Raw genomic sequence first — 22,971 nt, forward strand, 5'->3', positions numbered from 1 at the left:
ATTACACTTACTTCTGTGCTAATAGATGAAACATGTCATATCTAAGTGGAATACACTTGCGTTTTACTTCAGAGCACAAAATCAAGTGACTTACACTTTGGTTTGCCATGTCATGCATAGAGATAAGTGACTTTTCACTTACACACACTAGTGAACGTGTAAACCCGTGTAGAGTTGTTTTTGTTTCCTCGTTCCTCCGAACTGTAAATCATCGCATCTCGTTGCTTCGACTTTTTATCACTTTTTACCATTTTTGTCCGGTTATGTTTAGCAGCTTCTACCAATTCATGATCACGAATGACTTTTTATCACTTTTTACCATTTTTGGTCGGTTATGTTTAGCAGCTTTTCCGATTCATGATCACGAATGAAAAATTTATTCAGAAACGAGTTTAGAACTTATAATAAGTGTTTAACTAATTAACTAATTATTTGTCCAGCTACTTAAAACATAGCATTGCAAACAAAACAGCCATTTGTAAATATTATTCTCAATGAGTGGCACTAACACATTCGTACGTAAAATGGTCTATATGAAAATCAATCTTTTTACACTCAGATTTCAATGCTTAACCCGCATAAACAAATACCATACACGAATTGTTTCCCGTATAGTATCATAACCATTTATAGAAAAGTCACATAACCATTTACATACCATTTCAGCTTTAGTTTTGGCCATCTAGTTAGTGGTAAACTGAGAAATAACCATTTAGTGAACTAGGCGTTAGGTATGGTTACTATTCAAAAACAGCGTTTTTCCCGAACATATTTTTTTCGATATTATACACAATCCAAAATTTTGTACTAAAACTATTCTTCAAATAGTACGAATATGTTATTTTGCAATAGTTTCTAGTTGTTCAGGTATCATTTCATGAATGGTATATTTATATTGATTTATATTCTGATAATCGTTCGTGGAATAGTCGTGATATTGTTTTGAATATTATAAAGATTGTTAGTGGCGATTGCTTTATTTTTTGCAAAAATATGATGTTTTTGTTTTTCACCTGCAAATATCATCACTTTCCAGCCATGTAGCACATTTCTCTTTGTGTGTGCAATGTCGACTTCAACTTCGTTCTGCTCGGACATACTGGAAAGAAAAAAATATTGTATAAATACTAAAGCCGGAAGATTTGCGACCAATTTTATTACCTCCCATTATAGTTTGACAAAAACCTGCGACTACAGCGTTTGCTGGAAGATGTCTCTTCGTTTCTCGATGGAGCTTCAACCGTTGAAGGTGTGGTGAACAAATAGTGCTCACTATCCTATTTGGGGATACTGAATATAATATTGTAGCTCAATAGTTTAAGTCATTCAATTTAGTACTGATAAAAGATATTATCACGAACAGTTAAAGTCCTTACTGCTTCAGCAATGGTTTTCGATTATGCGGGAAACACGTCAAATGTCAAAACACGTCGAATCACCGTGGATTCCATTAAAAATCGATATGGGTCGACTTGTTTAAATGATTGGGTTGGTTTATTAATCTTCATGTGCAAAGAGCATTTGGCATAAGCGTGTGATTTTTTTTTTCAGTGTACAGCTATACGTCCTGCAGAGGGCGACGTGCAAGTTTCACTTAGTTTTCCTTTTATATACATATGTATATACTCATGGATTTTCGTCTCATAAGGTCCGGTGATGGTGAGTACACATTCGAGCTTCCCGCATTACTTCGTTTTTTTTTTGGACCTTTCTGTCGTCATTGCGTTATAAATACAGAAGCGCAATGAGAAACACCTTCAATATCGTCAATATGGCAACTAATGCTAATAGACCATTTTATAAACTGACAGGTTTCACGGATCCCGCTGATGTTGATGATGCTTCTACGTGCGTTATGTCCACGCGTTCTGTCAAAATTTCGTTCATGAATTAAGTTCAGAAACGTTTCGCAAAATGGTCTATATATTATTGTAATCAACTCTAACAACAAGATTTTATTTCACCAGACTTTGCATACTTACCTTACTTACCAATCAGACGAGAGCCGTGGTGGCTCGTGCTGTATCAAGAATTTGTCGCCATGTTGGTCGGTTTTGGGCTGTGTTTCGCCAGTTCCCCAGGCGTCTCATCACCCGCAAGTCTCCTTCGATCTGGTCGAGCCATCGTGCACGTTGCGCTTCTCTATTTCTGGTGCCGGCAGGGTTGCTGAAGAGAAGTGATTTCACAGGGTTGCCGTCCGGCATCCTTACGACATGACCGGTCCACCGCAACCTATTAACTTTCGCCAGGTGTGCAATGGGATTCTCTCCAAGAAGCGCGTGCAGTTCGTGGTTCATGCGCCGTCGCCATTCTCCGTCTTCCTTCTGTACTCCACCGTAGATAGTCCGTAGCACCTTCCGTTCAAAAACTCCAAGAGCGTTAAGGTCCTCCGCGAGAAGCGTTGTCGTCTCGATCCCGTAGAGGACTACCGGTCTTATCAGGGTTTTGTACAGCGTCAACTTCGTGCGTCGTCGCACTCGATTCGATCAAATTGTCTTCCGGAGTGAAAAGTAGGCACGATTTCCTGCCTGGATGCGTCTCTGGATCTCTTTGCTGGTGTTATTGTCGGCGGTCACCAGTGACCCCAAATACACGAACTCATCGACCACCTCAAGCTCATCACCGTCCACAGAGACTTGAGTTGGGAAGCTGATGTTGTTCTCCTTGGAGCCTCTCGCTCGCATGTATTTTGTTTTCGACGCATTTATCCGCAATCCGATCCGTCCAGCTTCGGCTTTTAGTCGGGCGTAAGTTTCCTCCGCCGTCGCAAAGTTACGTGATATGATGTCGAGGTCATCCGCGAAGCCCAGAAGCTGAACAAGCCTTATGAAAATTGTGCCCCTCGTGTCGATGCCCGCCCTCCGGATCACACCCTCAAGGGCCGATGTTAAACAGCAAACAGGAAAGTCCATCACCTTGTCTCAACCCTCTGCGCGATTCGAAGGGACTCGAGAATATCCCCGAAACACACACGAAGCACATCACTTGTGCCATGGTAGCTCTGATCAATCGAGTCAGTTTATCCGGAAATCCGTAGTCGTGCATGATCTGCCATAGCTATTCTCGATCGACTGTATCATAGGCCGCCGTGAAGTCAATGAAGATGTGATGTGTGGGCACGTTGTACTCGCGACATTTTTGTAAGATCTGTCGGATTGAGAAGATCTGGTCCGTGGTCGCACGGGCTCCCATGAAACCCGCTTGGTACTGGCCAACGAACCTCCTGGTTAAAGGTGATAGACGGCGGAACAGGATCTGTGAGAGTATTTTGTAGGCGGCATTGATAAGCGAGATGCCGCGGTAGTTGCGGCACTCCAGCTTGTCGCCCTTCTTGTAGATGGGACAGATAACTCCCTCTATCCACTCGTCTGGCAGTTTTTCCTCCTCCCAAATCCTGGAAATGACCCAGTGCAGCATTCTAGCCAGCGCCTCTCTTCCATGTTTCAAGAGCTCGCTCGGCAGTCCGTCTTTGCCTGCGGCTTTATTGTTTTTCAGCTTCCCGATCTCACAAAGTACTTTGTGAATATCGGGAGCTGGTACTCGGTCATCCGCTGCTGGTGCTCCTAGGTCAGTTCCTGCTCCGCTTCTGTTTGCTGTTTCGCCATTCAGGTGTCCATCGAAGTACTCCTTTCACCTGTCGACCACCTCGCTGGCATCCGTGAGAAGGTTCCCATCCGCGTCGTTGCACATGTCGGCTTGCGGCACATGGCCTCTGCGGGACTGGTTTACCTTCTCATAGAATTTCCGCGTTTCACTGGCACGGTATAGCTGCTCCAGCTCCTCATGCTCACGATCCTCTTGCTGGCGCTTCTTTCGTCTGAGAACCGTGGTCATGTCGTTCCGTGCCCGTTTGTAATTGGCCTTGTTCTTTCTCGTTGACCTGCCCAGGTATATCGCCCAGGTCCGGTTCTTCACATTCACCGCTGCCTCGCGCTCCCCGTCATACCAGTCGTTTCTGCCACTCGGTGCTTCCACTCCTAGTGTCGCCATTGCGGTCTCCACGATAGCTGTGCGAATGCTGCAACAGCCGTCTTCGAGAGGCAATAAGCCCAGCCCCTCCGCTGTGGGTAGCATCGCTTCAAGCTGTTGCGCGTATTCCTCCGCAGCCTGGGAGTTCTGGAGCTGCTTAATTTTGAGCCGCGGGGTTCGGCGATGTCGCGCGTGATATACGGTCGACAGTTTTGAGCGCAATGATACCGCAACTAGGTAGTGGTCCGAGCCAATATCCGCACCGCGATAGGTACGTACGTTTGTAATGTCAGAGAAGAACCGGCCGTCGATGAGAACATGGTCAATTTGATTTGCTATACGTTGGTCAGGTGATCTCCAGGTGGTTTTGTGGATGTCCTTACGGGGAAAGAAGGTACTTCGGACTGCCAGTCCTCGGGAAGCTACGAAGTTGACGCATCGCTGGCCGTTGTCGTTCGTCACGGTGTGCAGGCTATGTTGGCCGATCACCGGCTTGTACATTTCTTCCCTACCGATCTGCGCGTTCATGTCCCCGATGACGATCTTGATGTCTCTACGCGAGCAGCTATCGTAGAGTTTCTCCAGCTGTGCGTAGAACTCCTCCTTCGTGAGGGCAGTGCACATTGAGGATAGTGTAGTTGTAGAACCAGTCGGATCGCCTGCCACTTGATCACACGACTCTGCATCCTGCCCAGCACTATAAAGCCGGTACCTAGCTGATTGGTTGTGCCGCCGCTCTGGTAGTACTGTGCCTTGCGGTCACAAATCCTCCGTACCTTCTCTCCTTTCCGGCAAAGCTCCTGGAGCGCAACGATGTCAAAGTGGCGGGGTTCTAGCTGATCCAGCAGAATCCGGTCGCTACCCGGGGCGTTCAGCGATCTACAGTTCCATGTACCGAACTTCCAATCGTCGTCCTTATTTCGTCGTTTAGGTCGTTGCCAATTGTTCCGGTCCGTATTCAATTCTTGATTGTTCGTAGTATTTTAATGTTTCGGCATGCTGCCTTACTAAGGCTGCGGATGCCTAGTCTCGCGACGGGGCTGCCGTCTTGGGTGTAGCTGGCGAGACGCCGCATTTCATAATTCAGCCGTCCGCTCCGGTTCAGACGCTGTTTGAGCCGCCCCTAACATGGGGAACAGACGCTCGGACAAGCTGCCCTCCTAGGAGAACAGCTCCCCCTTCCCTGTCAGCATACGACCAAGTTCCCACCGGCTCACCGATCTTCCCTTGGTTGCTCGTATCCCAGTCGGTACCACGTGGAGGTAGGGATAGGAGTTGCTGGGCATTTGCTTTGGACCACACTGGGGTCTATTTTATGCCAACTAGTACGGGTGTACTGCTGGTACGCACTGCCCAGCCGTTTACCAACCACCAGACTTTGCATACGCGAAATAAAAAACTTTGTAGGAATATATTACCTGATTTTAAAGCTCATTCCTCCACATACTTGAAAATAGCGGCCTGAAATCATTAAATCGCCAATAGGTGTCACAAAACCTGCTGATGTTGGTGTTGCTTTTACGTGCGTCAGAGATGCCAAATGTTTTTGAAAAATGTCTGCAACTGCTCGAAGAACCGGAAAAAATCTCGAAATCTGAAAAACTTCAAATTTGGTACATAATTTTGCAATTTCATCATTTCAAATGTTGCGTACATCAAGAATTTAATCCGAAATTATGACCTTTTCCCCACGAAAAGACATCCAGATATTTCACTTTTTTCCCTTTCCACTTCCCTCTCCTTCTTGTCACAAACTGTCACAACTTCCTTGACCTCCCCCCCCCCCTCAATCACTCCACGTTTTTGGTTCTATTTAACTAAAAATTTTACTGACAAAAAGACTGAAACAGAAAGGAAAAGAAGATTATAAAAGATAACTAGAAAAAGTGTTTAATTCTTAGTTCAAGGATTCAATAGATGGAGTCGCATATCGGCGACATAGAATACCGAGGCAGTAACTGCATTATCATTGCTGATTCCTGAAAAACCATTCATACTGAGTTCCTTTTCTTCAATCAATTCGCAATCCAAATCTTCTCCCCCACTCAACCCCCTCTCTCTTATATGTCAAAGAATGTCAGAATAATCAAAACCCCTTTTCCCCTTTAAATGCGTGACATCATTAATGGATGATTCCTAGGCAGATTTGATTAATTTACAAGTTTTTATTTTCTTTGTCCCGCAAACTTCAAATTTTGCACAGTTTTACAATTTTATCGCTTCAAATGTTGCGTACCTCAAGAATTTTATTCGAAAATATGACCTTTTCTTCCACGAAATGACGTCCAGATATTTTCCATTTTTTTTTTTTTTTTGCTTTTGCCGACCTTATTTTGTTAGAGTTTTTATTTGAATGAATTTATTAGAATGAAACATTGCACTCGTTCGGACAGTTCAACGAAGCCCACTGTGTTCCATTTTAGTACTAACTCACACATAGTCAACACTGTCGGTCCACTCGCATTCTTTCCAACTTTCTAGCAACACTTGGCGTTGGCATGTGTGGTTTCGTTGCACACCTTTCGATTTTTCAATGAATCCGTCATTTGTGTTTTTCCTTCGGTCGCCGTCGTACGTGCGAGGTGTGCTGCTGCCGCGTTTGCGTTCATTCACCGTTCGTTTCTAAACCGAAAGTGTAAAACAAAGATGGTGGAAACAATTCTCGAGCGAAATCGGAAGAAGGTTTAACGAGTGTTTTGTGATGAACTTCAAACTTAAAGAAAAACTTTGACATTATTAGTGTACCTAAAAGCTCGTTTTGCATATTTATCAATGTAAGCCGGCTCTGAAGATTGTGTAAAGTCGAAAAAAAGGAGCACTTCATTGTTGCGTATTCAGCACTCGACCAAAGAAAAGCAATGCGGAAAATTTTCACCCTGCAATTATCGGTAAACAATTTTCCAAAAAGCATTGCATAAGTGATAAAATTTGGCATAGCCAATCACAAATGTGGCAGAAATATGTTTCTGGTTTTCGGCAAGCTGCAACGAACGATGAATGCATCTGCTCCGACGGAAGCACTTGCCAGTCGTAGGAATGACGAAAAGAGCAAGTGAAAAAGTGGTCTCATAAGAAGTAACTGTAAGGGCAGGTTTGACTCGCTTGTTTTCATCTATGGCGGCAGTGGCTGAAAAAGCACAGCAACAGTGGTAGCGCGGATTAAACCAATTTGTTCAGTAATGCCTGTGAGAATTTTCGTTGCGGTGCGCGTTTAACAACAATTTAACCAGTTAGTCATTAGAAAAGGGGTAGTAGTTGGTACCGATATTGTTGAAGCAGTTGCCAGGTTGCCTTACTCCAATGTCTGCGTTTGTCGAAACGACTAAACGGACATAAACAATGGAAACCGAATCGGTCAAGTCGGAACCGAGCAGCAAAACCACAAGGCGTTCAAGAGGACACAACGGCGGTAACAATAGCAGCACGCTGGGATCACACAGAGATCGCACAAGACATTCACATAGGAACAATCATTTACGAAACAAACGACCAGATATGGCACCATTCCAAACAAGTGTTAACATCGGCGATGATAGCCGCGATGGACAGGAAGTAATAGAGGTTCAAATTCTGCCACAAGATGAAACTTGGGGCGAAAACACTACGGCCATCACTGGTAACACATCGGAACAGAGCATTTCGATGGAGGATGTGAGCTATTGGCAAATGTCCGATGATACCGGTATAGGGTTTGCCTGCCAGCGATATCTAGAAAGGATATTATCCGTACTGTTATGTACAGTAGCATTTCTAAGTCCACTAGTGATGGCAATTTTACCAAAGTTGGGATTTTTTCCATCCGCGTTTGAAAATCTCGAATTGACACAAAACGATCGTTTACAGCTGCTAGCGTGCAATGCCGAATGTAAAGGAATGATGGTTTCGCTGGCAGCCAGATTACTGCTGCTCTCGATTGGACTATGGGCAGTTTTCGTGAGGAAACCTGTCGCCATAATGCCAAGAATATTTTTCTTTCGAGCAACAGTCTTGTTGCTAGTATTAATATCGACATTCGCCTATTGGCTGTTCTATATTGTTCAAGTAACCGAAGGAACCAAGGCCATTGTGTCAGGATCCACTGCCGTTGATTATAAGACTTTAATTTCCTATGCAACCAATTTCACCGATACGCTTTTGTTCGTCCATTACGTGGCAGTTATTCTACTAGAAATAAGACACCTGCAACCAATTTACCACATCAAGGTGATACGGAGTCCTGATGGAGAATCTCATAATTATAGCATAGGCCAGCTCAGTATTCAGCGAACAGCAGTATGGGTGCTACAGCATTACTATACGGAATTCTCGATCTACAATCCGTACTTGGAGCGATTGCCGGTTTCAAAATCTCAGCGAAAAGCATTATCTTCTTTTAAATATTATGAAGTTGACGGTGCTACTCCTGCGCAGCAGCAGAGTCAATCACGAGCGGTTTTGGCAGCTCATGCCCGTCGACGCGATTCCTCACACAACGAACGTTTCTACGAAGAGCATGAATATGATCGCCGCGTTAAGAAAAGAAGAGCGCGCCTAGTAACAGCTGCTGAGGAGGCTTTCACACATATCAAGCGCCTTCAGAATGATCAGCCTCAACCTCAGGCTCCAGTTATTCCTCTGGATCCACAGGAAGCAGCACAGGCTATCTTCCCATCAATGGCACGCGCTTTGCAGAAGTATCTTCGTATCACACGTCAGCAGCCTCGACACACCATAGAATCTATCCTCAAGCATCTGGCCCATTGCCTCAAAAATGACATGTCTCCACGGGCGTTTCTCGAGCCGTACCTCGTAGAGGTCCCAGTACTCCAGAACGATAAGGAACGGCGAACGAATCACAACTGGGCCTTGATATGCGACGAACTGTTATCCCGCCCGATCTCCGATGGAACTTCCTTCCAGCTGATCCAGAACGATGTATCGCTGACAATTTCGATCAACAAAATTCCGCATTTCACAATTAGCGAAGAAGTAGTTGACCCTAAGTCGAACAAATTCATCCTGAAGCTTAACTCGGAAACCAGTGTGTGACCTCCTCGTCTACCGCACGGATACGAAACGGAACAAAGCGGCGATCGTAGTGAGATTTTATTGCAGCTAAATCTACTGCTGGCTGGTAAAAAGCGAAATCGGAAGATCCAGGATCGACTAGTTTAGACGTGAACAGTGGAGAAGACAAAACAGAAAAGAGCAATTATGGTTTAGTGCCTCCAAGGGTGGGATTTTTTTTGTCAAATTTTACTCTCTATTTCCGTGTACATGTGTGATGAAGAATGAGATTGGGTATAGTTTAATTGTTGACTTCGAATGCAATGGAAATTGTGAACATGTCGGAAGTCTATAATAATAGGGCAGAGTCTAGCATCATTCGGCTGAGTGTGCAATTAACCCAAAAAGTGGTCATGGTTCGGCTTGAGTTTAAGAAAAATACAGCAGTGACGACGCCTACAGAACACATTCCGCGGAGGCAACGCTTTGAGACAAATCGCTTCATTAGTATGCTCAACCGAATGCCGTCCCGGTGTATGGGCAAATATGCGTAACAATTTTTCTGTTTTGTTTCAATCATGAAACATATCTCAGTATGCGCACACCGCTAGAGTGCTAAAGAACCAAATTATTTTTAATGTTCCATTGGACCAGTGAGAGAAGATAACATCGAACAAAATTAAGCTTAGTCTTCCGAGGTTCCGCGGGCACAATTTTAAACAGCGCGATCATAATCGTATTGACAAACTGCTAAAGGGCGAACACAACTGACCAAACACTTTTATTCTCTGACGCTTTAGCATAGGACCTTACATACCTGGACCAAAACTGGGAATTTCCTTTTCGGTATAAACAAATTGAAACAAATTAATAATATTAATTTTTTAATGCTGGGGTTGAATTCCAAATTTGTCATGGCTTCTTTTTTTTTCTTTTTGTACCTTTTCCCTCAATTGGCTTGATATCGGCCGCCTCGTCCTATTAAATTTTATTGACGAATTGAATAATCTAATCCGAGTTTCTGGCAATAATCAGCATGAAAACGTATTAAAGCGAAGCATATCGAAAAGCACGAAATTAAATTCCCGAAGCGATTAAAAGTCGCCACCGAGAAGACATGCAGACTGGTATGTGTATGTGACCCTGCAACGGAATAAGAAAATTCGGTGATTTTTGTTACCTATATCAATATACGGAGCCACCAGTGAGGCTGAGAGATGCTCAATTATCAGAATTGGTATACATATTTGAAAATACTCCCATTACCAGGAGTGTGTTCCGAGCGTAGTGCAATTCCCACCGGAGCACTGCGGCAAGCGTTTATTCGACCGTGCAGAGCGCCGAACCGGAGCGAAACGTGAACGGAAATGCACTCAAGACGTGGAGGGTGATAATCAATTTGGTTATGTCTGCCGTTCTGGAGCTGAATCCCCGCTCGCCCGGTGTGCATTGGTTAATGCATTTAGATCAGGGTCAGGATAAATACAGGGTCACAGTTGCTGAGGGTTGTTTTATATTTCAATTTTCAAACCGCAACTTTTGCTGCATACTTTTTTTTTCTTACAAGAATTCGGTTAAACGTAATTTGATATCACTTTTCGTGTGGTTCCACTACGGAACGACTACATGAAATCTTCTGCTGGAAAAATAGTCGTAAACGCGATACATATTAAATCAACTATTATGCTGTGAAGTTTGATTAAATTGCATATGAAATATAGATATTTTGGTAGTTTTTTAAAATAGAAATGATTCTCGTTTATCAAGAGGCTGATCTAAGAAGCCAATTTGTGTAATGTTTTTCAAAGACGGCTCGGGAAGGACTGTTAGTGTCAATAGGTCCCGCTACTTTCCTGTATATCTTTCTTTTTGACAGTGGCATTTTATTCGACTGATCTTTGATTCCGTGCAGTTTTTCATCGATCAAAAACCGGAAATGAGACATCTTCAAAAGACCTAATATTTAACTTACATCAATGTTCTATTCCACAACCGATAGCTTAGAAAGATTTCATTTTTGTCCTTTTCGAAAACATTCAAAATTCGGGCAAGAAGGTCAATAAATCACGTAAATCCCCTCCAGGGAATCAAAACTAATTATAACATTGACCTGATTATCACCTAAACGTGTATGTGTGGGTAAATTCTAATTAAACTTCACTTTTTATTATAATGAAGACATGACCGTTCCACGACTTTTCGAATTGGCAGCTTAGCTTACAGATGTTGTTTACAGTCGGTACTTCCTGCAGACATTCACTTTTCATCTTTAATTTGTGTCAGCTAATAACAAAGATAGAAAAAGGTTATTCACATGTGTGTGTTACAATTTGTTACGAAGGAAAGATAAATTTACATTTTATTCCTTGGGATAGGAATGCTGGGCTAAAGCGAAACCGCGTATCAATAGACCAATTAATTACCGTGCTGATATAACTAATCCAACCTAGGTCTCTGTCTGGAACCTTTTCGGTGTCTTAAAAAAACTCTGTTTCAACAGTAGATACAAATTTCACTGATGCCAGCAGCATCGTTAATAGTGCCGGCTTTGGTTTAATTACTAGCGGCTCATGTGGCGGATGTGTAAGCATTTTTGGACAAACAAAAAAAAACGACCCAAGCCCGGTGGGATCGAATAACACCATAAGGACGGTTGTCATCGATCGTTCTGCCGTCCCTTTGTGTGCGCTTTTGATTCATCGTACCTGGAAACGGCGCCACTAATGTATGAGTTCAGCTTCTGTTCTGCCGGCTTTATCTCTGTGACTGCATGTGGTACGGAGTTTTATTGAGCAACCGAGTCCCATAGCCAATCAATTTTAGTGGATTTTTATTACCTACCCAGGTTTCAGGTTTTTTTTTCATACGAGTTTATGTACCTGTCATTCATTCCCAAGCCTATATATACCGATGCAATTAACTTTTTGAGTCAGTAAATAGCGACTTTTATTGGGTTTCAGGTGGATATGCTATTATGTAGAAAGAAGTTTATTGTATGTTTTTGTCTAATCAACTTATACTGCTTACGGTGCAACAATGATCCTGAATTTCAACATTTAATTTTTATCTCCATGTAAAATCACTTACGAGTCCGAATATGAAGGTTAAATTTATTGAAGCTGCACTGATTTTGAGCTACCTACACAAAAATCTGTTTTTCTTATTTCAATTTGATGGTGAGTGGCTACTTTGAATTTATTGTATTCAAGTTTCCAGGTTTTGTTTGAAAGGGTTACCATGCATTTTTTTCCAAAATTAGAGAAGCATAAAGTCGACTGTTCGAATTTCGTTCAGAGTTCAAAATTCACGTCTTCTCTAAGATTTTTGCATGCAAAATTTCAGCTCAAGTGAACTTCGGGAAGATATGCCTCAAAGCGGTTGAAAATTTCACTTTTTTGAGCACAGGTTCATGAAATGTACGATAGCGAAAAAAAATATGCCAAATGTCTTAGAAATGCATGAAACGTCAATTTTTAGTGAAAACAATTTACTACCTACTTGTTCAAAAAACCGACGATCGTCACTCATCAAACCAAATTGGTTTGGTTCATGGAAACGTTTACATCAGCTAGTGAAAATCAAAGTTGAATCCTTGATGATCACAGCATTAACTTTTATCACTACCCTAGAAGAAAACTACAACATCGCAAGAGATGAGGTTTACCATTATGACAAAGCTGAATATGATTGACAGTGTCTCCACAGTAATGGGTCAGCTACAATCATGGGTCACTTTTACGCAAATACGTCTACTCTCACGAAACAAAATAATTTTTATTAGCAGTGGTATTTTTTGTAACTCACTTATAACCTCATTCATACGATTAAAATGATTTAAAGTTGAAAATGTCACTAAAAACTATAATTCTGCTCGGTGCAATAAGTGAAATGACCCATAATTGTAGTAATGTTACATTTTGCGGTGCACATTTATGGATCAGTCCATACTCCGTACTGGCAATTTTTATTACTTTTACATGATAATGCATCAAGACTGAATAAAATAACTTGTTATCAAGCTTTTACAACAACAAAATAACTTGCGATATGTATTTTGACGATTTTATAGACTAAATGATTTTGTATGCCTATGTAAGTGATATTTTTCTTCCCAACCGATTTACACGCATCAACTGCAGTAAAACTGATTCTTGATCGAAAGTACACATCAGAACACAGAGATAGATAGTAAAACATTCGTAGTTGATAATTTTTAGGATTTTATATCCATTTTTGAACTTTTAGACAACACGTTGACTGACCCATAATTGTATTTACTATTCAGCAGATATAATGTATTTCGACGAGCCATTGGCATCCCTATACCGAGTAACAGTGAATGACAATGAGCTCATGTCCTGGGCCCAAACTCATTTGTGCCCGCTGTCAGTTGTCTGATAAAGGTGTATGAAAAGTGGCGGTGATATGCTATCTCGTTTACACATACGTAGAGATGTTAGTCCTTGAATCATGGTGCGATGCCATATGCATGTATTTCGACTGCTACTTGCAGCCTTCTCTAGTGCGTTTTCCAGCTCTTTCTAAGCCTTTTTAATGTGCATAGTAAGTTAAAGGTACTTAAGATGGAATATCAAATTTGTTCGTATCGTTCAAGATTTGAATGTTATAAAACGCATTATGAACAGGCTTCTTCCGTGCTTTTGATTTTTGCCCAAACTTCCTTTTCTACCTGCCAAACTCCTTGGAGAACTAGATTTTCTCTCACACAGAGTGAGTAATTATCCACATTTAGGCGTAGAGTATTTCAGTCGCAGAGTTCCTTTCCGCTCTTTATCATCACTTGTTAGGGATAAACCTTTATTTGCTCTCCCAGTTTAAGAGGGAGTAGTTTTCGTTAGCTTATCTTTTACTAGAAGAGAAGTTGGCCAAATATCAAAACAATTAGGTTCATATTGAAGCCACATTCTAACCGTTTTCGAATTTAATATTATAGGAAGATTCACAACTCACCATGGGTGCGTATTCTGCAGAAAGTTCGATTTTATACTGTTTTTGCCGCACCCCAGAGCGATGAGAACGGTAACGCAATGCTCAGTTGGTCGCCGAGCAATTTATTTCATTTTTCTTGCGTGCGCGGATGCTCTGTCAAATTAGGAGCGGTTTTTCGTCAGAGAAACTATTACTCTGCGCTCTCTCTACAGCAGATGCGGTGTGATGCACATTGAATGTAAGCTCGCAGTTGTTAAGAGGGAAGAAAACTCTTTCTCTTTAACCCTCTCCCGCTCACGAGGTTTTTCATGATTTAAAAATACTTAACGGGTTAATTTGGGCAAAATACTTCGTAGACTTATTTAAATTACTGGGAAATGTTATATTTTGAAGTAAAAAGTTAAATTTGAAATGGTGCTCCAGAGCACCTATGAGCATACAAGGGACTTATTTTTAATACACGAGAAATTTTTTTTTTGGCAAAATTTAACTGTTGAAAGCAGTTATTTAAAAATTAATAAAAATAAAAGAGAAACAATGTAGTTTTCGAAAAAAAGACTACGTTTACGACCATTTGATTGATTTTTTATGATGGAAAATGAAGAAAAAAAATCTCGCTTTCATTATGCAAAAACGAACATTACACTTCGAACACCAAAAGAGTGTAAAGTGATCACGATGATTGCGTTAGAAACATCTCTGCGCATCTCTAAATGCTGGCCAATATGATATTCCATCGTAAAGGATATTTTTAGCCAGCATACGTTGTAAATTTTTGTCTTCTGTATGCCCAGTGGTGCTCTGAGGCACCATATTCAAATTTATGGTACAAGCGAATTAGAATGAAAAATGCTAATTTGAATATTGTTACACTCAATAGACAATAGATCTACGTAAAATTTATTTTTATTATGAAATCGATTGATTAATGTTATATAAAAACGGTTGTCAAAACATACATTATTTTTTTATCGAAAAATCCAGACTTTCTTCTACAGTTTTCTTGATAACAATCCAAACATTGAATTAAGCTGTCATTCGACATGCCAAGTTAAAAGTGTATTAAAAATGCAACATTTTGTAGAAAAAAGAAGTCAAAACTAACTATTTTCTGCCAAAATATGGTCAATACAATTCATGGTGCTCTAGAGTCACCATGAGCGGGAAAGGGTTAAGATGAAGATGAGCAAAACAAAGCCTGATTATGAAGTTAAATGTGAAGTAATTTAATGTGTCACATAAATTTGAAAAACAAAATGCAGTATTCCCCTAAGTCATGTAATTAAAAAAATGGATCAATGGAGCTCCATAACCGCCATTGCGAGCCGGCTGTTAACCGGAATATTCGCCATGGCGGACGAAAACATTTGAGTTCTTCGTTCAATATATCAACTCCTCTGTTTTCCCGACAAAATAGTTGAGGTAGATCTTACGCTTGTGGTTTGCCCAGAAATTCGTTGCACGGGTTCGCCGATTTAGGTACCACATCGATATTCAGCCGCTTCATCTTCTCCAACGACCGCTTCGAGTAGTGGTAAGGCGCCAGTTCCGGCCAGGACACCGCGTCCGTTTATTTTTTTGATGAATGATGCAGCTTCTGGCAGGCACTTAGGTACTATAAATTTCCCCATTCACAGCCAGTCTGGAGCGAAAGAAGAGCGGCTTTGACACCCTCTTCTCGCTGATTGTCAACTACAGCAGCACCTTATTGGAACAGTTGGTTTGGGAAATGAACTTCACCTCGGAGCTCATTTGCTTCGTGGGAGAAGTAAAATACGAAGTGCCCTGCCAGTCGTTGCCATTCAGAATGAGATAGGTCTCGTCGTTCATCACCACCGCCACGTCACAATTCGCAGTGGAAATCGATTTGACCATCTTACTCTCCCGCTGCCGCTACTTCATTGCTTGCAGCTCCAAATCAGTGGACGGAACCGCCACTTCCTTGCGGGTATTTCCATTTTCACCCGGTACTTCTTCACTTTACGAACTAATTTCATTTTTGTCATATGACTTACATTTTAAGTTTAGTAAAGCGGGCAATGTATGCAGTTTGCGAGGATGCGAAAATGAACGGGAATAGAAGGTGTGACTTTTTAGGCTTAGAAATTTTCCCTCGTTCAGACGGGACTCGAACCCGCAATCTCCGTTGTCTCCGGCAAGGTGTTTTGGTCAATTAAACTACTGGGAAAGGTATAAATAGTTCTAAACCAAAGTCGAATCACCCTCTACTATCGTGTTCCCGTATCTCAGCACGCTAACGATGAACTGCACACACTGCCCGGTGGGAGTTTATTTTTGTAACTGAGAGGGTGATCTCTTCACGCACACAGTGTATAAAGACTTATTATATCTACAGTGGCGCAAGCGATGAGACACGTCAGTTGCTGGCTAGACTCCAAACGCGTATCACGGAAGAGCTCCGTTGGCTAAATTTACTTTACGAACTAATTTCATTTTTGTCATATGACTTACATTTTAAGTTTAGTAAAGCGGGCAATGTATGCAGTTTGCGAGGATGCGAAAATGAACTGTATGGCGGGTTAGATTGACCTTCCGGCCAAACGCACGCAGTGATGCAGCCCCTTTCAAATGACTAGTATCTAGTAACTATTTTTTTTTTACAAAATTTATGAAAAAGCCTAAGAGCATAACAGGAAGAGTTTTTTCGTCTTGCTGTAGAGTGGATAACATTTCTGGTGGTCTATTGGTGAAGCTAATGTGATTAGGTTTTTTCTTCATAATGATCCTGGTGGGCTCTATGAACTCGTTAACATTGAGCATGCGAAACTAAGTAAGAGTTCTGAGTTTTTGCTTGCTGCGTCAGTTTGAATTAGCAAAAGAAACAATCAAAGGTCGACTCTGGAACACATTGGTTGACTCTCACTTGTAGATCGATCATTCATGTGGCCAATATCGCCTGAGACAAAATAAAGAAACTAGGTGCCGAGGGATTATGCAAATGTTCACGCTTGCCCTATTATAAAAATTCAACAGACATTCTGTTTTTATTATCATTGCCAGCTATATTTGAAATTATTTATTTTGTGGCCTCGTTTTTTTTCGAATGTTTCCTCAGACATGTTGAGAAACTTTCAAGAATTTCAGCTAAAATCAGATTTTTTCAATTTTGTCTCGTTAGCAAAGGTACTTTTGTTTTTTTCCAGGCTAATTTAAAAACATTATTTATAAATTTTGTTTCAACTCTTTGAGGCACTTTCAACTAGAAATACTCAGAGAGAGAGAGAGAGAGAGAAAGAGAGATAGGCGTTAAAAAAAACACCAATTTGGCAACTGGATTTCACATGTCAGAGGTACCAGATTGCTTCTCAAAGCGCAATAGAGCTTTCTACGCCAGATCTCACCGATACAGGCTTAGTCGTGTATCCTTATAAAATCGATTTGTTTTCAACCAAAAAATCAGCTGATATTCAATTTCGAAAAATATTTCACTTATGAATCCCAGTTCATTAGTGTTACCTGTTTTAACAAACTTGATTTTAGTGGAAAAACAGATGAAATAAAACTTAAAATCGGCTTACAACTCGAATAAAAGTTCGGGGCAGGAGAAATTTTTTGTTGCCATCATCGTGTTAATTATTTGCAACCAAAAATAAAATTTGTATTAGTGAAACCGATCTCTAATACTAGCGCAGATAGGAAGGTCTATGGTGACTAACTTTTTCATTCGACTCGTAACGTTCTTCAACCACTAGACTTAATTTGAATCATTTTCTTTTTGGCCTTTTCCTCTCGTTAAAATTACTGTTGTAGTACGCAGTATACACCTGCCCCTCTTTTGCTTTAGCTTTCACACCTTTAATATAGTTATTCTGTACAGGATAGCCAACACTAACAGGAAGTGCTAGACACGCGATCATTCGCGTTCATACGTTCAGGTAGTTAAGACCTATTTTGAATAAAGAATTTGTTAACCCGAACAACACGTGTAATTACATAAAACTATAACATGGTGTCAGAAGCAATCATGTGCTTCTAGTTTATTTCCGGCGTCATCGAGTGAAATCGCGGAAAGTTATTATCGCGTGAAGAGATAACGTCGCGGTGAATCGTGTCGAAACGTGTCGAATCAAGTTCATTGGTAAAACGGATTTCCTCATTGAAAATGGATCCTAACCAATTTAAGATGTTCTTGGAGCATCAGTCCAATATATTTACCCAGTTGATGCAGAGCATGGCCGCACTGAATCAGCAACAGCGACCGCAACCACAACAGCAAGTGAAATCGACTACTGTTCCGGTTCCTCAGCCGTCGCCATTATCGTTGGAAGGAGACATGACAGCAAACTTTGACTTCTTTGAGAGAAATTGGCGAAACTATGTAAGTGCTATGGAAATGGACAAATGGCCTCCAGCGGATAATCCAAGAAAAGTGAGTGTGTTGCTTTCGGTCATTGGCGAGGAAGCCAGAAAACGGTTTTTCAATTTCGAACTAACCCCAGCGCAGCAGATTGACCCAGAAGCTGCGTTAGTAGCTATTAAAGCAAAAGTCGTCACAAAAAGAAACATAATTGTTGACCGACTTGACTTTTTCTCAGCTGTTCATTCACCTAACGAAACAGTTGATGATTTCACAACCCGACTAAAAACCCTAGCCAAGGTTGCTAAGCTAGGAGAACTGGAAACGGAATTCATCGCGTTCAAGGTAGTAACAGCAAACAAGTGGCCACATCTTCGTACTAAAATGTTACCTATGGCAGATATAACTCTGGATAAGGCTGTTGATTTATGTCGTGCAGAAGAAATAGCGTCGCAGCGGTCTTATGAGCTGGGAGCTTCATCTTTGCAAACAGAGGTAAACAAGGTCCTCAAATCGAATAAAAGAGCAGCTAGGTGCAAATTTTGTGGAGACTACCATGAATTTACAAAAGGTACCTGTCCGGCGTTAGGTAAACGCTGCCACCGGTGCAAAAAGAAAAACCATTTTGAAAAGATGTGCAAGGTATCAGGTAATAAACCGAAAGTACGAAAATCCAGACGCGTTAAAGAGGTGAAAGACGGCAACTCAGATTCAGAATCGACCATGACAGGTAGCGAGTCGTCAAACGAGGGAACAGACGATGAATATGAAATAAGAAAAATTTACGACAACTCGAATACAGGTGGAAGTGTCTTGGCCGAGCTGAGCCTAAAGTTCAATAAAAAATGGAGATCGGTCCTTTGTGAAGTTGATACGGGCGCCAACACTAGTTTGGTTGGACACTCTTGCCTAGTTGAATTGTACGGCACGCGCAATATTCCCGTTCTCCCTTCAAAGTTCCGTCTACAGAGCTTTGGAGGCAACTCTATCAAGGTATTGGGCCAGATCAAAGTTCCATGTCGTCGGTTGGGAAAGAAATTCATCCTCGTTTTGCAAGTTGTGGACGTCGAGCACCGTCCTTTACTCTCGGCGAATGCATCAAGAGAACTCGGTCTTGTCAAGTTCTGTAATACAGTTGCTTTTGGTGAACCAAGCTCAAGTTGTCACTCAGACGACCAGCAGAAAAAATTACTCAACATTCACCGAGTAAAGGCACAGCAGATTATCAACGAGCATCAACAATTGTTCAAGGGCTACGGAAAACTTCCAGGGTGTGTTTCACTTGAGATAGACAACAGCGTCATCCCATCGATACAACCTCCTCGTCGTGTACCAATCGCGATGCGAAATAAGCTTAAAGCCGAACTGGAAAGCCTTGAGAAGGACGGAATCATCGTCAAGGAAACATCACATACAGATTGGGTGAGTAATGTAGTGATTGTCCAGCGCGGGGACCCAAGTTCTGGTGTTCGAATTTGTCTAGATCCGGTAGTCCTTAATAAAGCGTTGAAAAGGCCAAATTTACAGTTTGTGACCTTGGACGAAATATTACCGGAATTGGGAAAGGCCAAAATTTTCTCGACGGTAGATGCCAAAAAAGGCTTTTGGCAAGTAGTACTCGATGAGCCAAGTAGCAAATTGACTACCTTTTGGACTCCATTTGGTCGCTATCGATGGACCCGTTTACCGTTTGGAATAGCGCCGGCACCTGAAATATTCCAACTTAAGTTGCAAGAAGTAATTCATGGCCTAAAGGGAGTGGAATGTATTGCTGATGACCTCCTTGTGTACGGTGTAGGGGAAACATTTGAAGAAGCTCTTATAAACCACAATGAAAATTTGGATAAATTGCTTCAACGGCTAGAACAAAATAACGTCAAATTAAATAAGGCCAAGTTAAAATTATGCCAACGATCTGTGAAGTTCTACGGTCATATTCTTACCGATCGTGGTCTGCAGCCAGACGAGTCAAAAGTGTTAGCGATCAAAAATTTTCCAAGGCCAATGAATCGCAAGGAAGTCCACAGATTTGTCGGTATGGTTACTTACCTTGGACGTTTCATCAGAAACCTTAGCGAAAATTTAGCAAATCTTCGTCGATTAATCCCAGAGTCCGAACCATGGAAATGGAATTCAACGGAAGAAAAAGATTTTAATAAAGTGAAATCACTGGTTGCCGATATGAAAACATTACGTTATTACGATGTGCATGAGCCGCTGATAATAGAATGTGATGCTAGCAGTATTGGTCTCGGGGCCGCTGTGTTTCAGAAGGACGGAGTTATTGGCTATGCGTCGAGAACACTCACTGCTACCGAGAAAAATTACGCACAGATCGAAAAAGAGCTCCTCGCTATACTATTTGCCTGTGTCAGATTCGATCAGCTGGTAGTTGGCAATCCCAAAACAACAATCCGCACTGATCACAAACCACTTTTGACGGTGTTCAAAAAACCGTTGTTGTCAGCGCCACGCCGATTGCAGCATATGTTGCTCAATCTGCAGCGCTACAATCTTTCAATCGAGTATGTTACTGGCAAAGAAAACGTTATCGCAGATGCACTCTCACGAGCCCCTTTACCAAATCAGCATAGCGACAAATATGAAAAGCAGAGCATCCTAAAAGTGTTTAAAGAAATTCAAGACGTCTCTCTTAGTAATTTCCTAAAAGTATCTAGCGCAAGGATTGACGAAATTATCCGTGAAACTGCAAAAGACCAGTCACTGCAACTTGTTATTGATTATATTCAAAACGGCTGGCCGCAAACCATCGACCGAGTACCGGACAGCGTGAAAATATACTTTAGTTTCAGAGACGAACTATCTTTTCAAGACGGGTTGATCTATAGACGTGACTGTATTGTAGTTCCTTACGCGCTGCGAACGAAATTAATTTCTAGCTGCCATGCCAGTCATAACGGCATAGAAGCCACACTTAAACTGGCTCGTGCGAATCTTTTCTGGCCTGGAATGTCGTCTCAAATTAAAGACCTAGTTAAAGCGTGCAATGTCTGTGCAAAATTTGCAGTGTTTCAACGAAATCCTGTTATGAAAACTCACGACATACCGATTCACCCATTTCAGTTAATTTCAATGGATGTTTTCTTCTGCGAACTTCAAGGTGTCAAACGTAAATTTTTGGTTACAGTGGACCATTATTCAGATTTCTTTGAAATCAATCAACTCAAAGATCTGAGTCCAGAATCTGTTATCGACGCGTGCAAACAAAATTTCTCACGTTTCGGTGTCCCACAACGTGTCGTAACGGATAATGGAACGAACTTTAATAATCAGAAAATGGCAAAATTTGCTTCTGACTGGGATTTTCAAATAAGCACTTCTGCACCACACCATCAACAAGCAAACGGTAAAGCAGAGTCAGCAGTTAAGATAGCAAAGCAGCTGATGAAAAAATCAGATGAATGTGGCATTGATTTTTGGTATGCTTTACTCCATTGGAGGAACATTCCGAACAAAATTGGATCTAGTCCAGCTGCCCGCTTACTATCGCGTACCATCCGTTGTGGTGTACCAACAGCAGCAGCCAAACTTCTCCCAAAGATCGAGAAAGATGTATCTTTTAAAATTGAAACGAACCGCAAACGATCCAAAATGCAGTACGATCGTAAATCACAATATTTACCTGAGCTTCAAATCGGAACACCCGTTTACGTGCAACTACATCCGGAAACAACTAAACTCTGGAGCAAAGGAACAATTTCGGAACGACTAAATGAGCGTTCTTATCTGGTGGACGTAGGAGGAACCGAATATCGTCGATCTTTAGTACACTTGAAGCCGCGCAAGGAACCTATTGCGCTGCCAGACCGCTATTCGTCGTCCTGTGGAAGAAATCCTGAATATCCTTATCTGCTTTCAGCTGTAAACCGTCCAACTCCAGCCATTGTAAACAAACACTCGGATACCGAGCGAGAGCTGTCACCTACAGCAGAAGCAGATCAGTTCCCGTTGCTTCCGTCGCAGGCGCCTACTGCGATGACAGAATCGCAAATAAATCCTGCAGCAGTGTCACCAGAATCGTCGAAAACAAAATCAAAGAGGGTTCGACCCGTTACACCGTTACATTTAAACCGTCCCAAAAGAGAAATGTATATTCCTGTAAAATTTAAAGATTACACAATGTATTGATTTTTTTTAAAAGAACAGAGAGGATGTTGTAGTACGCAGTATACACCTGCCCCTCTTTTGCTTTAGCTTTCACACCTTTAATATAGTTATTCTGTACAGGATAGCCAACACTAACAGGAAGTGCTAGACACGCGATCATTCGCGTTCATACGTTCAGGTAGTTAAGACCTATTTTGAATAAAGAATTTGTTAACCCGAACAACACGTGTAATTACATAAAACTATAACAATTACTTTATCAACTTGAACCAAATTTTAAGATGACTCAATCAAGCATTAGCAGTCCATTCGAAATACATAGTTTGCTTTATTATTCATTATATTATTTAGGTATTTAAATTTATAAGACGAGTTTTGATTTTCTTCTGTACCAGATAAACATTTTTCAACCTACTATGGCTAAATTTTGATCGGATTTTAATTCAACCTTTCCTGTCTAATTAGAGTGGATTGAACCATTACTTCCATTGTGGGCTTTCTCTTGTTTGATGCGATAAAAGCAATTTTTTATATGCGATTCGACAAAAAAATTTGCACTTTTATCTCACTGTGTAGCTCATTCATTGACTAAATGTTACTTCAATACATTTCAAAATTCA

General features: G+C 41.4%; 2 protein-coding genes across 2 annotated transcripts; both read left to right on the plus strand.

Moving 5' to 3' along the window:
- The first annotated feature begins 6,539 nt into the window (after positions 1-6,539).
- On the plus strand, positions 6,540-13,044 carry LOC129721224 (vang-like protein 1). The gene has a single exon (XM_055673533.1). The coding sequence runs from the start codon at positions 7,309-7,311 to the stop codon at positions 8,995-8,997; it is 1,689 nt and encodes a 562-aa protein (XP_055529508.1). The 5' UTR covers positions 6,540-7,308; the 3' UTR covers positions 8,998-13,044.
- Positions 13,045-18,028: 4,984 nt separating this feature from the next.
- Positions 18,029-22,372, plus strand: LOC129720452 (uncharacterized protein K02A2.6-like). Its single transcript, XM_055671938.1, has one exon. It carries the CDS (start codon positions 18,029-18,031, stop codon positions 22,370-22,372), a length of 4,344 nt encoding a protein of 1,447 aa, XP_055527913.1.
- Positions 22,373-22,971: the final 599 nt, after the last annotated feature.

The sequence above is a fragment of the Wyeomyia smithii genome, chromosome 2 (assembly GCF_029784165.1).
Source record: "Wyeomyia smithii strain HCP4-BCI-WySm-NY-G18 chromosome 2, ASM2978416v1, whole genome shotgun sequence".
In the NCBI taxonomy this organism is placed as follows: domain Eukaryota; kingdom Metazoa; phylum Arthropoda; class Insecta; order Diptera; family Culicidae; genus Wyeomyia; species Wyeomyia smithii.

What these genes read in the sequence shown, in the direction of transcription:
- LOC129720452 (XM_055671938.1), top strand. Translation starts at nt 18,029, where the DNA reads ATGGATCCTAACCAATTTAAGATGTTCTTGGAGCATCAGTCCAATATA.
- LOC129721224 (XM_055673533.1), top strand. Translation starts at nt 7,309, where the DNA reads ATGGAAACCGAATCGGTCAAGTCGGAACCGAGCAGCAAAACCACAAGG.